This window comes from Centroberyx affinis, unplaced genomic scaffold (assembly GCF_046629955.1).
Source record: "Centroberyx affinis isolate AG114_WGS23_722 - 3 ecotype Tasmania unplaced genomic scaffold, CSIRO-AGI_Caff_v1 ptg000927l_1, whole genome shotgun sequence".
Lineage (NCBI taxonomy): Eukaryota > Metazoa > Chordata > Actinopteri > Beryciformes > Berycidae > Centroberyx > Centroberyx affinis.
This window is the reverse complement of record NW_027279506.1, coordinates 70,191-85,093: the sequence shown is the minus strand read 5'-3', so window position 1 is coordinate 85,093 and position 14,903 is coordinate 70,191. Positions and strand designations below refer to the sequence as shown.

General features: G+C 44.5%; 1 protein-coding gene across 1 annotated transcript; it reads left to right on the top strand.

The window, feature by feature from the left end:
• Positions 1–2,215: 2,215 nt before the first annotated feature.
• On the top strand, positions 2,216–14,210 carry LOC139645921 (voltage-dependent calcium channel gamma-4 subunit-like). Its single transcript, XM_071521791.1, has 4 exons — positions 2,216–2,438; positions 12,165–12,248; positions 12,993–13,133; positions 13,684–14,210. The coding sequence occupies exons 1-4, from the start codon at positions 2,216–2,218 to the stop codon at positions 14,208–14,210; spliced, it is 975 nt and encodes a 324-aa protein (XP_071377892.1).
• Positions 14,211–14,903: the final 693 nt, after the last annotated feature.

Genomic DNA, 14,903 nt, shown 5'->3' with positions numbered 1-14,903 from the left:
CTGATATCACAAATGGTGGAAATGGTACTACAATGTCCTACTGAAGTATAAGTATTTTTACTTGCTGATATTTTACAAAAGTAGAAGTAAAAGTACTGGTGTACAAATCTATTGAAGTCCAAGTAAAACATTTTAAAATGTACTCAGAGTAAAAGTTACTGAGTTACTTTTTAGAAAGGGAACATTGCTATATGTGACCTTTCCCATACAATTCTAAAAGGATGAGAGGGCAAGGTTCAAACTTGATTCTTTAAATTGGAAAACTTGGAAATTACAAAATAAAGGGCACATACAAAGTAAAGCCAGATTACTCTTCTCTCTGAACGGCTCCACAATTTGCCAGTTTAAGATGGTCCAGTTTCTGATGCTTATGAAGAGCCACAAATGGTTGAGATTTAAAATCTTGCTAAATACAATACTTCAGGAAGAACGTACTCAAGTAAAGGTAAAAATACTGACTGAAGTACACACACAAAAAACTACTCAGTTTCAGCAAGGAGAATAAATGTAATTACTTCCACCCTGTGATAGGCGCAATCAGCCAGTTGGTTGCCCAATTTGCTGGCACAACATCAGAAGTAGCCTACACTTCTCTCAAGCCTGAGGCACCTTGCCAATGCAAGCCACCCAAGCAGCACCCTTCTAAAATGTTTCTCTGCTGGCTTGATAACCTTCCATCTGGCGCGGAGACGCATTACGCATGAACCTAATGTTTACACTGGCATGGATAACATTTTTGCATGTTTAGTAAAGCAGTTTGTCAGCTGCCCGATCAAAGTCACTGTTACAGCTCAGGGGGATGGGCGTGTGTGTGTGTGTGTGTGTGTGTGTGTGTGAGAGAGAGAGAGAGAGAGAGAGAGAGAGAGAGAGAGAGAGAGAGAGAGAGAGAGAGAGAGAGAGAGAGAGAGAGAGAGAGAGAGAGCTTGGTTGGACTTAAATACACTACTCAGCAACAAGTGATATATTTGCACAATCGTCGACTGACACACATACGCACACACAAACAACCCAACAACCAACCAGATCAACCAGACCTGGAAAGCAGCCAATCGGATGCCTCACTAGGGAGCTGAATGGTCCCTGGTGCTTCTCCTGTTGCTCTTTCAGCTATTGAGCTGTAAATCCTGCCCACTATGTTGACTTTTACTATTAGATCTGAGCATCTATGTGTCTATTACTCTGCAGAAATCCGTTCAGAAGTCAGTTCAGAAGTGCAGCTTTGTTAATATGTCATCGACGAGTGTTGTTTAACCACCTGCTGTAATAAACGATTACTTTCTGTCACTGGGGCTCGGGTTTCCTCCGTATAGGAACAGCATACTGCTCTCCTGTGGCAGTCTGGGGAAATCCGATGAGCCTAGAGTGATTTACAGTGTGCTTGATGGCAACACACACACTCAGTAAACATCTAATTGCTTTTTTAATGGTCTGTTCCACGGGGGATTGGTTGGCGGTGGTGCACCGCAGAGAGAAGCCGTTGTGTCAAAGCCTTGCTGTCATTATTTCTCTCCCTGCCCCCCTTCTCTTGTGACAGCTGACTGCGAGCTTGACAATATTCATAGCTTCTGAATTCAGTGGAGAGTAAAAAAAAACTAACCAACTGTCTCAAGTGAGAGACAGATTGTTTAGCTAATTAATCCTTCCCCAAAGAATTAACATTTTTTAAATGCATGACTGAATGCGATGATTGAATTTAAATTTTTAATACCGAGAGAGTGTTTTTTCTGTATTTCTCCTCCATTGGTTAGATTTGGTGAAGGTGGGGTCTCATTTGGAACCACTGACGTAGTCGTCTTTGGCAATGAGTTTTAACCAGAGACGCAGTCCGTGTCGGAACAGAGGAAAGTGTTTTTTAGGACAAAGATAAAGGAAAACATCACAGAGTGAAGTGGTGGGGTTAGAGGGGTTGAAGTGCTATGAATGGTACATGATGTTGCTGTCGTGCTGTCCTGTGCGCTTCAGACCGGTGTGGAGTCAGTGGAGTGGGCACAGTTGGTGTCCTCTCATGTTCACAGCAGCAACCAGTTGTTTGTGAGCATCAGGTGAGCCGATATTTCCTCTGAACACTCCAGCTTCAGGAGAGGAGAGGAGAGGAGAGCAGAGGAGCAGAGAAGTGAGTGGACGCACCTCCATTAGTATGACCAGAGCATCTGCGCCTTGACGCGCTCCGGTGTGCGCGCGTGCTGGACCGGTCTGTGGACTAGTATGAAGCGCCATGGCTTGGTGTGACCGCGGGGTTCAAACGCTGCTGGCCACCGTGGGGGCTTTCGCTGCCTTCAGCCTGATGACCATCGCCATCGGCACGGACTACTGGCTCTATTCGCGGGCGTACATCTGCAACGCCACCAATGCCACCGCAGACGATACCCAATCGCAGCCCAAAACCAAGAGGGGCGATCTCACCCACTCCGGGCTGTGGAGAATCTGCTGTATTGAAGGTAAGCCTGCTCCAACTAGTCTCAGTTTGGGGCTCTAACGCATGGGGCCCGGTGAAAGAGCGTAACTAGAAAGATAATTCAGCCTATATGTTTGCATGTTCTTTTTTGTAGAGTTAATACTCTGAACACACTCTCTCTCTCAAGGAGGAGTCTTTTGTTTCTCCGTGAGTTGAATAGTCTATGCGCGCATTGATTTGAACAGACAATGCGCACGCCAAATGTCTCCATCATGAGCTGGGAACACAACGGGGAAGTGACTCTAACGGGGATAAAACTTTCAGAGGTAATAAAAAGCTTGAGAAAGCATGGAAGCACACAACTATGCATTCTCACACCGGTAGACTAGCTGGAGCTACAAGTTAATGAGACACTGCCTAAACAAATGAATTATGTCCCGGTAATCGCTCGACTCCTGCTGTCTGCCAACTTTTACATCGCATTGTTCAAGCCTACACGATACAAAGTAGACTGCAAAAGAATGCGATGTCAACCCATGGCGCGTCTGAGCCCATTCACTTTGAGCCGGCTGCTGCCAGGAAATGTGCGCGCTATTAGTCTACCTTCATTCATATCTTCATTGTATGTGATGCTGTTGCTTGGCAACATCCCTGAAATTGCTATGGAAACATGCCCAGTGATTTAAAAATAGATGACTCTGAGTTCACGTCATGTCCGAGCAAGATAGCAAATGTTATTATCTGTCGGAGAACATCCCCTATTTCACCTGTTGATCTTTTTTTTTTTTTTTTTTTTTTTAATGTTTTTTGAGTATTTGTTGTTTATGTTTATCAGCCTACACAGGATGTGCGCTGGCAGTGACGTCTTGTTTCAGAAGCAGACAGACATTCATTCATTGACCAATTTGTCTCGCGGCCACCCCTTGACTTCTCGCCTCAGCTATCAACGAGGGAATCGATGTGGCTGTGGATAGATTTGTTCAAATCACAAACTTCTGTCCTCGAAGAAACAGTCATTGAAAGAAAAAGAAAGAGGGCTGCATACCCTAATCAATTCCTATACTAAATACATAATAATAAAACATTTCACATATAGGCTATTTCAGAAAGTGTTACGATTATTATTATTATTATTATTATTATGTCGCCCACATATATGTGTCGCCCACATATATGTGCAATAAAATCCCAAATAAAATCCCAAATATATTTTGGCCAATCGAATATAGGCTATATTTTGAATGAATGCCATCTGCACATATAAATACATTTTTGGCGATTTTTTATTTATTTATTTATTTTTTGGTATATTTTGGAACATATCTCGAAACATTCTTTAATCTTGAGTAGGCCTATAGGTGAAATGAAGGAGAACATAGCCACAAGTAGGCACTTCAGAGGTGCAGAGAGATGTGAGGAGGTGGGGGAGGTGTTCATCCTGAACAGCACACTGTGTTCCTGTGGCAGGTAGAGCAGAGCAGAGCCTCCACCACACAGCCGTGAAACGTGACACTTACCATTTCTGGGGAAATAGACAAACAAAACAAAAAAAAAACCTAAAAAATATCTTAATCCAATTGTCTTGTGGGTTGGGATGAGCTCAAAAACTTTTTGTAAGTGTAAATTTCTTTTTTTTTCAGTAGTTTATTTGTTTTGGATGTGTCTTCTTTGCTTTGTTTTGACTTTTGTTGATACTAGAGAGCCCTTAATGTGGATAGGTAGTTGTTTTAGAAACATCATGCACCATGGAGGACATAGATTTCTTTTTTTTTACCAAAGCAGAGAGGCAGCTGAAGCTCTGTTTGCTTTGCTGTCTGGAATAAACCATCAAAACACTCGTTGCCTGGACACTGGACTCTTTCATTTCCTACGTAAATCCTGTTTCAGTGGTGCATCAGTGGCTTGTGTTCGCAGTTTCTTTGTGAGATCTATTTCATTTACATTTTCAAAACCTTTAAAAGAAAAAAAGAAAAAGCTGTGACTTGCAATGAACTTAAATGCGTCAGTCAAACCCACGGCTCACATACAGCGAGAGCTCCAGCCTGTCAAACAGCATCAGTGATTAATGTTTTTCCGGGCTTGGCCTCTGTTGAAGATGGACTCACAAGACATCCGTGTTGAACACCCTGCTGCGTTATGACACCTGCAATTTATTGAGAGTCATGCTTGGTTAGGCACCTGTCTGTGATGTGGACAGACTCACAGTCGACGTCCTTTGAGACCCAAGGAACAGCGAGGAATTACTAATAGCAGCCAAATGTTATGCCAAGCATGATTTCCCATCGCTGCTTTGAAGCGAATAATGAACCCAGATTAATGACAGTGGATGAGACTGAATTGATGTTGATGAGGCTGGGGACAAAGACTAGGTCTGTGCAATAAGACTTCTTTCTGAGAGCATAATTTGCCCAAACAAAGGCTAGCCTATCACATCATTCTCTCCGGTGTTAATAGTTTCACTTCATGTGCCCCTGTTAAAAACTACAGGCCGCTGGACAGAGGCTCTGTTGTCATGGAGACTCATAAGTATAGAGGAGAAGACCAGGAAGGGAGAGAGTCACCCCCCCGGTCATAATGACAAGCGCACACTGGGTTATTGACGGGGACGGCTCTGCGTGTATCACCGCTGCTGGGGAAAACATCGCCATGTTTGGCCAAATAGATTGAAGCAGCAATACAATCTTTCTCTCTGCAACAACACACTCGTGTAACACACATCGAGGGCTGGGAGCGATACTGACAACATCAAATATCACAATATTTTAGACCGAATACCTCGATATCGATAACGTGACGATATTTTGGGGATGAGTATTCGTTCGTTTCATGAGATATTTACACACAAGAAAAATTTGAAATTCATTAGCAATCAGTGATGTGTAATCAGTAATAACTAATGTGGATATGATGAGCAGGTAAAGCCAATCATTGTTCATTTTACTCAGCCAGAACAGGCTAACAAGTTCAGGAAATTGTGTGACTTTACTGTAACGCAGCCTTTAAGACCAGGAAGAAGTAACATTCAACTTAATTCACAATATTATGATAACCAGACGATATCTAGTCTCATATCACGATATTGATATTATATATCGCCCAGCGCTACACACATCTCTGTATGTTTTGCTCTGTGACAACACACTCCTGTAACACACATCTCTGCATGTTTCTCTCCGCGACAACACACTCCTGTAACACACATCTCTGTAGAAACAGCAGCCATTCAGGAGTCCAGAATGGCAGATTCAGCACCGGACAGCTCCCCTCCCAACCCCCTGCCTAGAGTGGAAACCTGCAGTATAATGAATGTCTCACAGTGTTTCTAGTCCCCCTGCTCAACAAGTGCTGCCTCCTCTTCAGCAGGCCAACATGACATTTAGGGAGCTGAATGAGGCTCCCATACAGTTAGGTCAGGTCAATTATGGAATACTTCACATTTCTCAGTAGCTGTCTCAGTATTTTCTCAGTGTTTGTTTTTCCACATAAAAATGACGAGGCCAGGTTAGCCACCCTAAGTGCTTTGAGCGGACCTAATTTGCATCCGAATCAGCGAGGCTTTAGAGGCTGTTGCTCATGGGTGACTTGAGTAAATAAAAACAACTCTGAAAAGGAAAAAAAAAATTGACTTAATAATCCAATTAACGGGTGCTTATTTACGGTAAAACAACCCAGCTGGCGGTAGATTGGCGTGAGGCGGTTGTTTTTTTTTCTTGGGGGACGGAAGTGCTGTTGCACACGGAGAGAGAGAGAAAGAGGGTGAAGGTGTGAAGGGGGATGAACAGAGGAAAAAGGGAGAAGGTGGGTGTGTGTGGGTGGGTGTGTTGGTGGGTAGGGGGGGTGTGGGGGTGGAGGGGGGGGGCACGTTGGCATTCCCAGCATGCTCCACAGGTCTGTAATTAAAATGCGACAACTGAAAAGCCATGCGGGGGCACTAATTAGCCAGCAGGCCCTAACTTCCTCCTCAGTCACTCCATCCCTCTCTCCGCCGCTTGATGTGCGCTCTCTCTTTTCATCTTGTTCGTCGGTTGGCCTCTTCGCTCAAACCTGCAGCAGGTTTTAACTCCTCAACACTCAGCATTGTTTTATCTGCCTTATGGCCGTCACTTCTGCTGTTCTCCTTTTTAATGAACCTCTGTCATCTTTCCTCCTTTTAATCACACGTACCCACACCTAGCCCCTTTCAGTCTATGCCTTCCCTTTCTTGTGTGATCTAATCTCTCCTCTCCTCTCCTCTCCTCTCCTCTCCTCTCCTCTCTTGGCATTTGATAGGTAACTTTTAGAGTTATTCAAGGACCCTTGCCTTTAAGTTTTATGAAGTAGCAGTGCTTCTATTGTTGCAATACTAGAATATCATACTCTTTCCACCTAATAGGCAGCAGATGTACATCAGGCCAGTTCTTGTTTGTCCAGACTTTGGGGGGAGTCTACCTTGGAGGTCATGACTAAGACAACACAATGCAGACTTGGCCAGTAGCCATTATCCTGCTGACCTAATGTGAAAAGATTCATTATCTTGGACTCTGCTGGTTCGCAGTTTGTGGGAAAGTTTGGGAACAAACTCAAAGAGGCAATGAGTGTCTGGATTCTTATCTGATTCATTTCCCAGACAGAATAGAATTGGAAATAAGATTAAAAAAAAAATCTTTATCAAGTACATGAAATATTATTAGGTGTGGTTTGATCTTATGCAAATTATTCTTAATCTGTGGTCCCATTCACAGAACAGATATACAATATGAATTGTGCAATATAAAATACAGATGTGAACATATAGCTATAATTTTTAAAAAATGGCCATATTGTGAAAGGGGTGCAACACGATGTATTGTCTTTTTTGGTCATTGTCCTCGCACCAACAAGAAAATCTTTAGCGTTGTGGTGAGGCAGCACCATAAATGTATGTGTTGTGATTACAAATGTATGTTACAGATGTATAACAATCTGCAGCACACTCAACAGTCTACATGGGGTGAAATATCTCAATTTTCCTCCAAAGACATGGATGCATACTGTATATATGCACAGTACACCCCAAGCAGAGCTGTGTTTGAAGAAATCCTACCCCGGTGACAATTTAATTAACCAACTGTCAGTTATATCAACACTGAATCGCTGATGCGTCGCCAAATTGCTTTTCTTTCATCCTCATATGGAGTCCAAATCTAGAGGTTTGAATAATTACACGGATGCTTTTGTATTCTGCTCTGGCATTCCCTGCTTCTGCAACAGTAACTGTATGTATGTGTGTGTGTGTGTGTGTGTGTGTGTGTGCGTGCGTGTGTGTGTGCGCGCGCGTGTGTGTGTGTATGTGACAACAAGCCCCAGTAACAGTGGTCTATCTGTTTACAGCTCTATAAAACCTAATTACCCCACCTGCTGTAAACCACACCACAGAGATGCTCTCTCATCAGTGTTCACACTCTCCCTCACAGATCTGAAAGGACTGTGGATGGGAATACATGGCAAAGCAGAACAAAGCTTCTGCTACTCCCATTTGCGGTAGATCTCTTATGGGGAGCCAGCGGGCTTCTACCTAGCTTTATTGAATGGATATCACCCACCGGAGGCTATGCACTTCTAGTGGTATGCTGTATTAATGTCACTTTTGAGAGGTTTATTCATCAATCTATTTGCAGAGTCATTGAAGTGGGAAAATGAAGGAGTGGGGGCAGGTGTAGCAGAGCTTGTTGTCATGATATACTGTACTCCTGGAGACACAAGAGGAGGCAAGTGTTGGATTTGATGGAACAGTGCTATTGGTGTATTCCACTGAGGCTGCTGCCTTATTGGCTGAGCTGAGTTAATTCACAATAATGACGACGTGCATCATCCTGTTGCCGGCAGCACCGCCGCTGTGACAGCTGCCTCACATACGGTATGTGTGTGTGTGTGTGTGTGTGTGTGTGTGTGCATGTGTGTGTGCGTGTGTGTATGTCTACATTTGTGTCAGCAGTCATGTGCAGTGGCTAGAGATCTGTGAGGGGAAGGGGGTTTGCTGAAGAAGTGCCGCCGGTTGTTTGGCGGCTATCAAAATACAACAAAGCTGTCAAAGGCATCCTTGGAGACGGTTTATGTAAATGAGCGTATTAAAGACTAACTGGGGTTGCCATGGAGAGGAGGAGGAGAAGCTCAGCATGGCGCTTTGCTACTCCAGTCAGGCCCGGGGAAACCCATGTACGCCCATGTCAAATTACCCCCCAAGTAACCTGTCTACTCTGTAAGATTAATTCCCAATCTGTGACAACACACTCAGATATCACCCACATCCCCCAAATTTCTTGAGAAGCAGCAATGTGTTGATGCTTCAGCAACATTCAGGAAGATGTTGCACTTTTTCCAACACCTTTCTTTGTCACCAACACCTTACACGCATCTGTTTGTCTTTAACTTGGGTGACAAACTGTCTGTCTGTCTGTCTGTCTGTCTGTCTGTCTGTCTGCCTGTCTGTTTCTCCATTTGTCCAATTCACTGCATGTTTCACTGTTGCTACATTATACCCTTTTCCTCTAATATTGTTTGCACGACCCTCATTCTGCCCCTTCACTCTCTCTCTATATTTTCCTGATTTCCCTCTCATTGCTTTCCGCCTCTCCTCTTCTGTTTAAGCCTCCCTTTAATATGCGGCCTCCCATCTTCCCAGCTCACTCTGCTTTCATCCCCTTCATTCCTTTTACTGTCCTTGCTTTTGTTGTTTCATTTCCTTGTACCTCCTTCCCTTGTTTAATCTCCGCTCCCTCCCTCCCTCCCTCCCTCCCAGCTAGTCAGTATTCAGACTTTATTTCATTTCATGAAGGGTCCATCTGACAGCCTCTGCATGCGCACGTACACACACACACACACACACACACACACACACACACACACACACACACACACACACACACACACACACCACACACACACACTAACCTTAGACACTGAGCTGATAACTGTCACTCATAAATCACAAGCCCAGAGGCCTCAGCTTATAATCAGATTCCCAATCAGTTGCAATATTGCCTCTATTCCTTCCATCCTCCATCACACACACATACACACACACACACACACACACACGGGAGGAGACAGAGGCGTCAGACAGACTGGAGGAGCTGGGGTCTGTGCTGGATGAGAGTCTGGAGAACAGGGGAGCAGAGAAAGCAGAGCAGAATGGGAGGAGAGGGAGGTGTCGACTGTATGAGGATAGAAGAGAGGAAAATAGATGAGAGTGAGAGGAAGAATATGATGTAGAAGTAGAAAAAAGATGAGCAGACGGGGTGCAAGGAGAAAGGTGTTGCTTTTTATTCAGTTTTGGAAAAGGGTAAACGTCTTGAGCGTCTTTGACCTCTTCAACATTTCAGTTCAATAGAAACACACACACTCACACACACACACACACATACAAAGGCTACGTTGAGTCCTGGTGTTGCAGGTATGCAGCATGATTAGGAATTTACACAGCAATTAACAGGCCACTAAAGGTGTTTTTTTGTTATCTAAGCTGCTCTTTTTCTAGCCACGTGAGCCAGATCTCAGTTTTTTTTTTTCTCATATGGCACAAAGTCTCACATCACTGCTTTAAATAGTGCAGCGCCCTTTTTTCCATCAGTGACTAGACACAGAAACATGTGCTCCATTTCCACCGACTGATTTGACGCTAATTAATTTGATGTCCCTTATTAAGAGGCAGACCTAGTTAATGGAAAAGCAAAGCGTGCTCTTAAAAGCTGTGCCACAGACCGTGATCCTTGTGCTCACCCTGGGGCACCTTGGAAATGGAGTTGACAGGTGTCTGTCACAGATATAAGGTGATAGTTTATGCGGGGCTAGGTCAGCTCTAATCCCGGCTTCAGCCATTAGGGATGAAACAAAAGAGACTGGGTGTTTTTGAGGTGGGATGAGGTAAAGTCTTAAAGGCAAGCGGAGCTCACTCGAGGCTTACTCCACTGAATATATGAATTTTATTTCCCCCACACTGGGATGCTCACAAACACGCAGGTATACACACATGCAAACATACACACACTTGCATACACAGATGTACACACACATACACAACTTCATCGTGATGAACAAAGCGACAGCCCACCTTTAATCTCGTGGGTATTGTAGCCAGAAAGAGAGGGGTGGTGAGGGTGTTCACAGCTCTAATGGTGAATGAGTGTTAGCCTAAGAGCCTCCAGCATTACCAACACTGCAGTGTGTGTATATCCATTAACTCCCCCCTTTCTCCCTACACAAGGTGTTGTTTACACTCCTGCACAATTACGGCTGCAGGCTTCTCTTAGCTTTAAATGCTTACATCTCTCTCTCTCTCTCCCTCTCTCTCTCTCTCTCTCTCTCTCTCTCCCCCTCTCACTCTTCCATTCTCCCTTTCTGTCTTACCTAGGCACTAAAAGCTGCCAGCGCCAATGGTCTTTTGTTGTTCAAATAGGCTTCTTGTTCCTCCTAGCACTCCAAATCCATTCACCTGAGGTGGATTTGGACACGCGCCACAACCCACCAAATCCCTCTGGGTAATGCATTCTTAATCACACCACCTTGTAGTGTAAGCGCTGCTCCTCGAAAACGCAAACTATACCCCTCCTCTCGTTGGTTTCTTCCTGTGATATGTGTGCGCTGAGCTGTGATCTTCATTTTGCTGGGCTCCACAGTGGCTACATTTGGGACTGCTGCCGAAAAAGGGTCAAAGTCTCATTTCTTGGCAGTCAAAACCACAGAGAGGATAACAAGTTGATATAATAAGTTGAATTGTTGCTTTTGTTATGCAATTAATGCATATGAGTCCAATTTAATGGGTCCATCTAAAGCTAAGTTAGAGTGTCTACTTATAACACTGAAAGAGGAACAATGATTTTGAAATAATGTATTCGCCAAAAGAGCAGAAACAGCTTTCTTCTCAGCAGGGCCACGACAACACTCCACAAGGTCTCATCTCAATGTTAAAATTCTTGCATTAAACGTTATGAATAAAACATGCCCTCGCCTGACAGTGCTATTTATTTCCACACGATGAATAACACTGAATGGAAGATGTAAAGTTCAGATGACTCTATCGGAAGGGCAATGCCCTGTCGTCTCCTCTTTTTCAGGCAGCAGCGCTGTTAGACATGAAAAATAACCGGGGGTCACCCGAGACGCGACTTCCCACTCCACTCTCCTTTATCTGAGACAGGAGCGCAGCAGTGTTTTACTGCAGCGGACACGGGTTAACAAATACAGGTCACTGGGGAAGGAGCGACTGTGGCTCTGACTGCAGCAACCTCACTTAACTCCGTTAGCCAGACGGAACCAACTGGAAGTAGATAAATTCACATCACAAGTCAAACCCTGGACAGCCAATACATCAATTTCAACTTCCCTCTAAAGGGGATTCATGTACAGAAATTGGATAGGATTGGATCCTGTTTCCTATGATCTAAAGGCTGATGCTTAAATGCTTGAAATTTGTTTTTTAGACAAATATAAATAGTAAAATTAATGCCTATGTGTGAATTTCTTTCCAAAGCCTTTGCCTTTCCATCAAGGCAAAGTACTTTAAAGAATCTAAAATATAAGATAGTTTTGAATTGTTTAACACTTTTTTGGTCACTGCATTCCATTTGTGTTGTTTCATAGTTCTGATGTCTTTACTATTATTCTAAAATATGAAAAATAGTAGTGTGTCCAAACTTTTGACTGGTAGTGTATACATGGCAGTGGTAATGACAGTAGACTTAGTGGACTGTTATTTATCATTGATATGGAGGCTCGGCCATCAACATCGTCTGTCTCTGTCTTTGTCCTGCAGGCATCAACCAAGGCAGCTGCTACAGAATCAACCATTTCCCTGACGACAATGACTACGACACAGACAGCTCTGAATACCTCCTGCGTAAGTGCTCCCCGCTCTTCCTCTGTGTCTATCCTTGTCACTCTCTGCCTTTATTTTGAATGGCGAGCAGGCAGTCCGCCGACCTTCAGAGTCTCATTATTGTCTTTTGACAACTGTCTCCTACAGGGCGACTCTCACGCGCACCGAGATTGAGGTTTTATTAGTTTAGTTAGAAGGTTAGATAAGGAATAAAGAGAGCGAGAGAAATGTGACGACATTCAGCGAGCCGGCATTCAAATCCATTCAGTCCCGAATTACAAGCATTATCAGACTGTGACACCAAGACACCCCGTGTCTATTGGTTTTCTTACAAAATCAAGTGTTATTCCTCATAAAGAGTATGTTGTTCTGCCACACTGCAAAAATCATCCATCTTAACAAGTCATTTAGTCTCATATTCCACTTTCAAATCTTATTTTTCTTAAAACAAGAGAAAAATTTTGCCAGTGAGGTAAGATAAAAGAATTTTCTAGAAATGATTAGCAAGATCTTGGTGGAATAAGGCAGATCTCTGCGCTGCTTTCAGAAAATGACACTTGATTCTACAAAATGCTACAAAAAAGTAGATTTGCATTGGAAACAAGTGAAATTATCTAACCTCATTTGCTGATTTTTTTCACTTGCTTTGAGAAAATACTGAATAACAGACTAAATGACTTGTTAAGATGGAGATTTTTTGTGCTTTTGCCACCTCATGCGACTAACCCTCAGCAACACCCCCCCCCCCCCTCTCTGTCTCTGTAGGTATAGTGCGCGCCTCCAGTGTGTTCCCCCTCCTCAGCACCATCCTGCTGATGCTGGGCGGCCTGTGTGTGGCGGTGGGACGCGTCTACAGCAAGAGGAACAACATCCTCCTCAGTGCAGGCATCCTCTTCGTGGCCGCAGGTGAGCTGGGAGGATTACACAGTCAGAGACGCACACAGTGAGGCGCAAACATGCAAGGATTAGCGTTTTGTAATGAAGAAAGGCAGCTTGATGCGGCACCTGCGGTCACATATTCAATCATGGTGGGGAAGAAACTCATTGTGAGCGAAACCGCTTAGGCGGGGCTTGTTTCATAGAAAGCAATCATAAAGATGGACTTCATTCCCCACCGGAGACGGCGAGGATCTCCGTTCATCACAAACCTCACAGAGAAACGATTGTCTGCAGACTGTTATAGCACTGACACACATCATTAAGGGACTCAATAGAGGCAGGAGACCTGTAATTACTGGCTGATGAACTCTTCTACACACTGTGGGTTCATGGGTTCATGATTGACCATTGTTGACTCTTTCCACTCTCTTTTTCGCTTCCTTTGTCTTCTCAAATTCCCTCTCTCTTTTTGGTCTTTGTCTTCACTCTTTCATCCTTTCGATTTAACTCCATCCTTGCCTTCCTTCTTGTTATCTCTCTGCCTCATTTGTTCTCTCTCTGTTTTCTCGTTTCCCAGGCCTGAGCAACATAATCGGTATCATCGTCTACATCTCCAGCAACGCAGGCGACCCCAATGACAAACGCGACGATGACAAGAAGTACACCTACTCCTACGGCTGGTCTTTCTACTTTGGCGCCCTTTCCTTCATTGTGGCCGAAACGGTGGCTGTCCTTGCCATCAACATCTACATTGAGAAAAACAAGGAAGTCCGCTGGAGGGCGCGGCGCGAGTTCATCCGCTCGCTCTCTTCCTCCTCCCCGTACTCGCGGATGCCAAGCTTCCGCTACCGCCGGCGGACGTCTCGCTCCAGCTCTCGTTCCACAGAGGCGTCGCGGGAAAACTCACCGGTGGTCGGGCTGAAGGGGGCGCCGTCTTCCAGCGGGCCTCTGGGCGAGCTGTCCATGTACGCCCTGGCGAGGGACAGCGTGACGGAGAACACGTACAGCCCCGAGCACGAGGCGGCCGCCGAGTTCCTCCAGGTCCATAACTGTTTCCCCAACGACCTAAAGGACGGGGTGAACCGCAGGACCACACCCGTGTGAGCGGCGTGTTGCTGGGCTCGAGGTTCACCTGGAGCTGGAGGGATAGAAGAAGATGAAAGTCTATTGGCCGACCTGTTGGAGGGCTTGCGATAGCCGGCTGTTGTAGAGGCGCAAAGGGTGCCAGAGAGAGTGACAGTCCTGATTGAAGGGACTACAGTCAGCTGGACTGAAGACGAAACCCATGAACAGAACCTTGGTTCTTTTGTCACGTTTTCCCGCTTTTAGAGAGCATCACAGCAGAGTAGAGTTGCCATTGTCCGTGTCGTAGCCAATGCGAGATCAGTGTTATCTTTCAACTGTGTCAAAATGCTTAAAAGAGCCGTGTGTGGATCACAACCCTTGACCGTGTAATGATCTCTACACTTTGCGGGGAAACCTGAGAGTGAAGTCTTAAGGTGTGCCAGTCAGCAGTATTCTACCTGTAAATTATATAACAAGGTGCTAAATGAAATGTACTGTTCAACTTGAAACAGTGTTCCATCCATGTGTGCAGATGCTATCTTCTGTGTGATTTGTGTGTCATAACCAGTGTGGTCTTGCCTTACTTACTCTAGTGTACCTGTCATAGATTTGATAGAGACGACAGGGACTCCTCTAAGCACTGTCTTTTAGAATCATTTATGGCCTTTTAAACTCAAATTATTAATCTTTTTAACGTATCTTTTCTCACGAGAGTAGGGTTTGAGTGTCAGT

Bases quoted from the DNA above. Each gene is read 5' to 3' on its own strand.
- LOC139645921 (XM_071521791.1), top strand. From the start codon at position 2,216: ATGGCTTGGTGTGACCGCGGGGTTCAAACGCTGCTGGCCACCGTGGGG. The intron at 2,439-12,164 runs GTAAGCCTGCTC...TTTGTCCTGCAG, and splicing joins GAGAATCTGCTGTATTGAAG to GCATCAACCAAGGCAGCTGC. The intron at 13,134-13,683 runs GTGAGCTGGGAG...CTCGTTTCCCAG, and splicing joins CATCCTCTTCGTGGCCGCAG to GCCTGAGCAACATAATCGGT.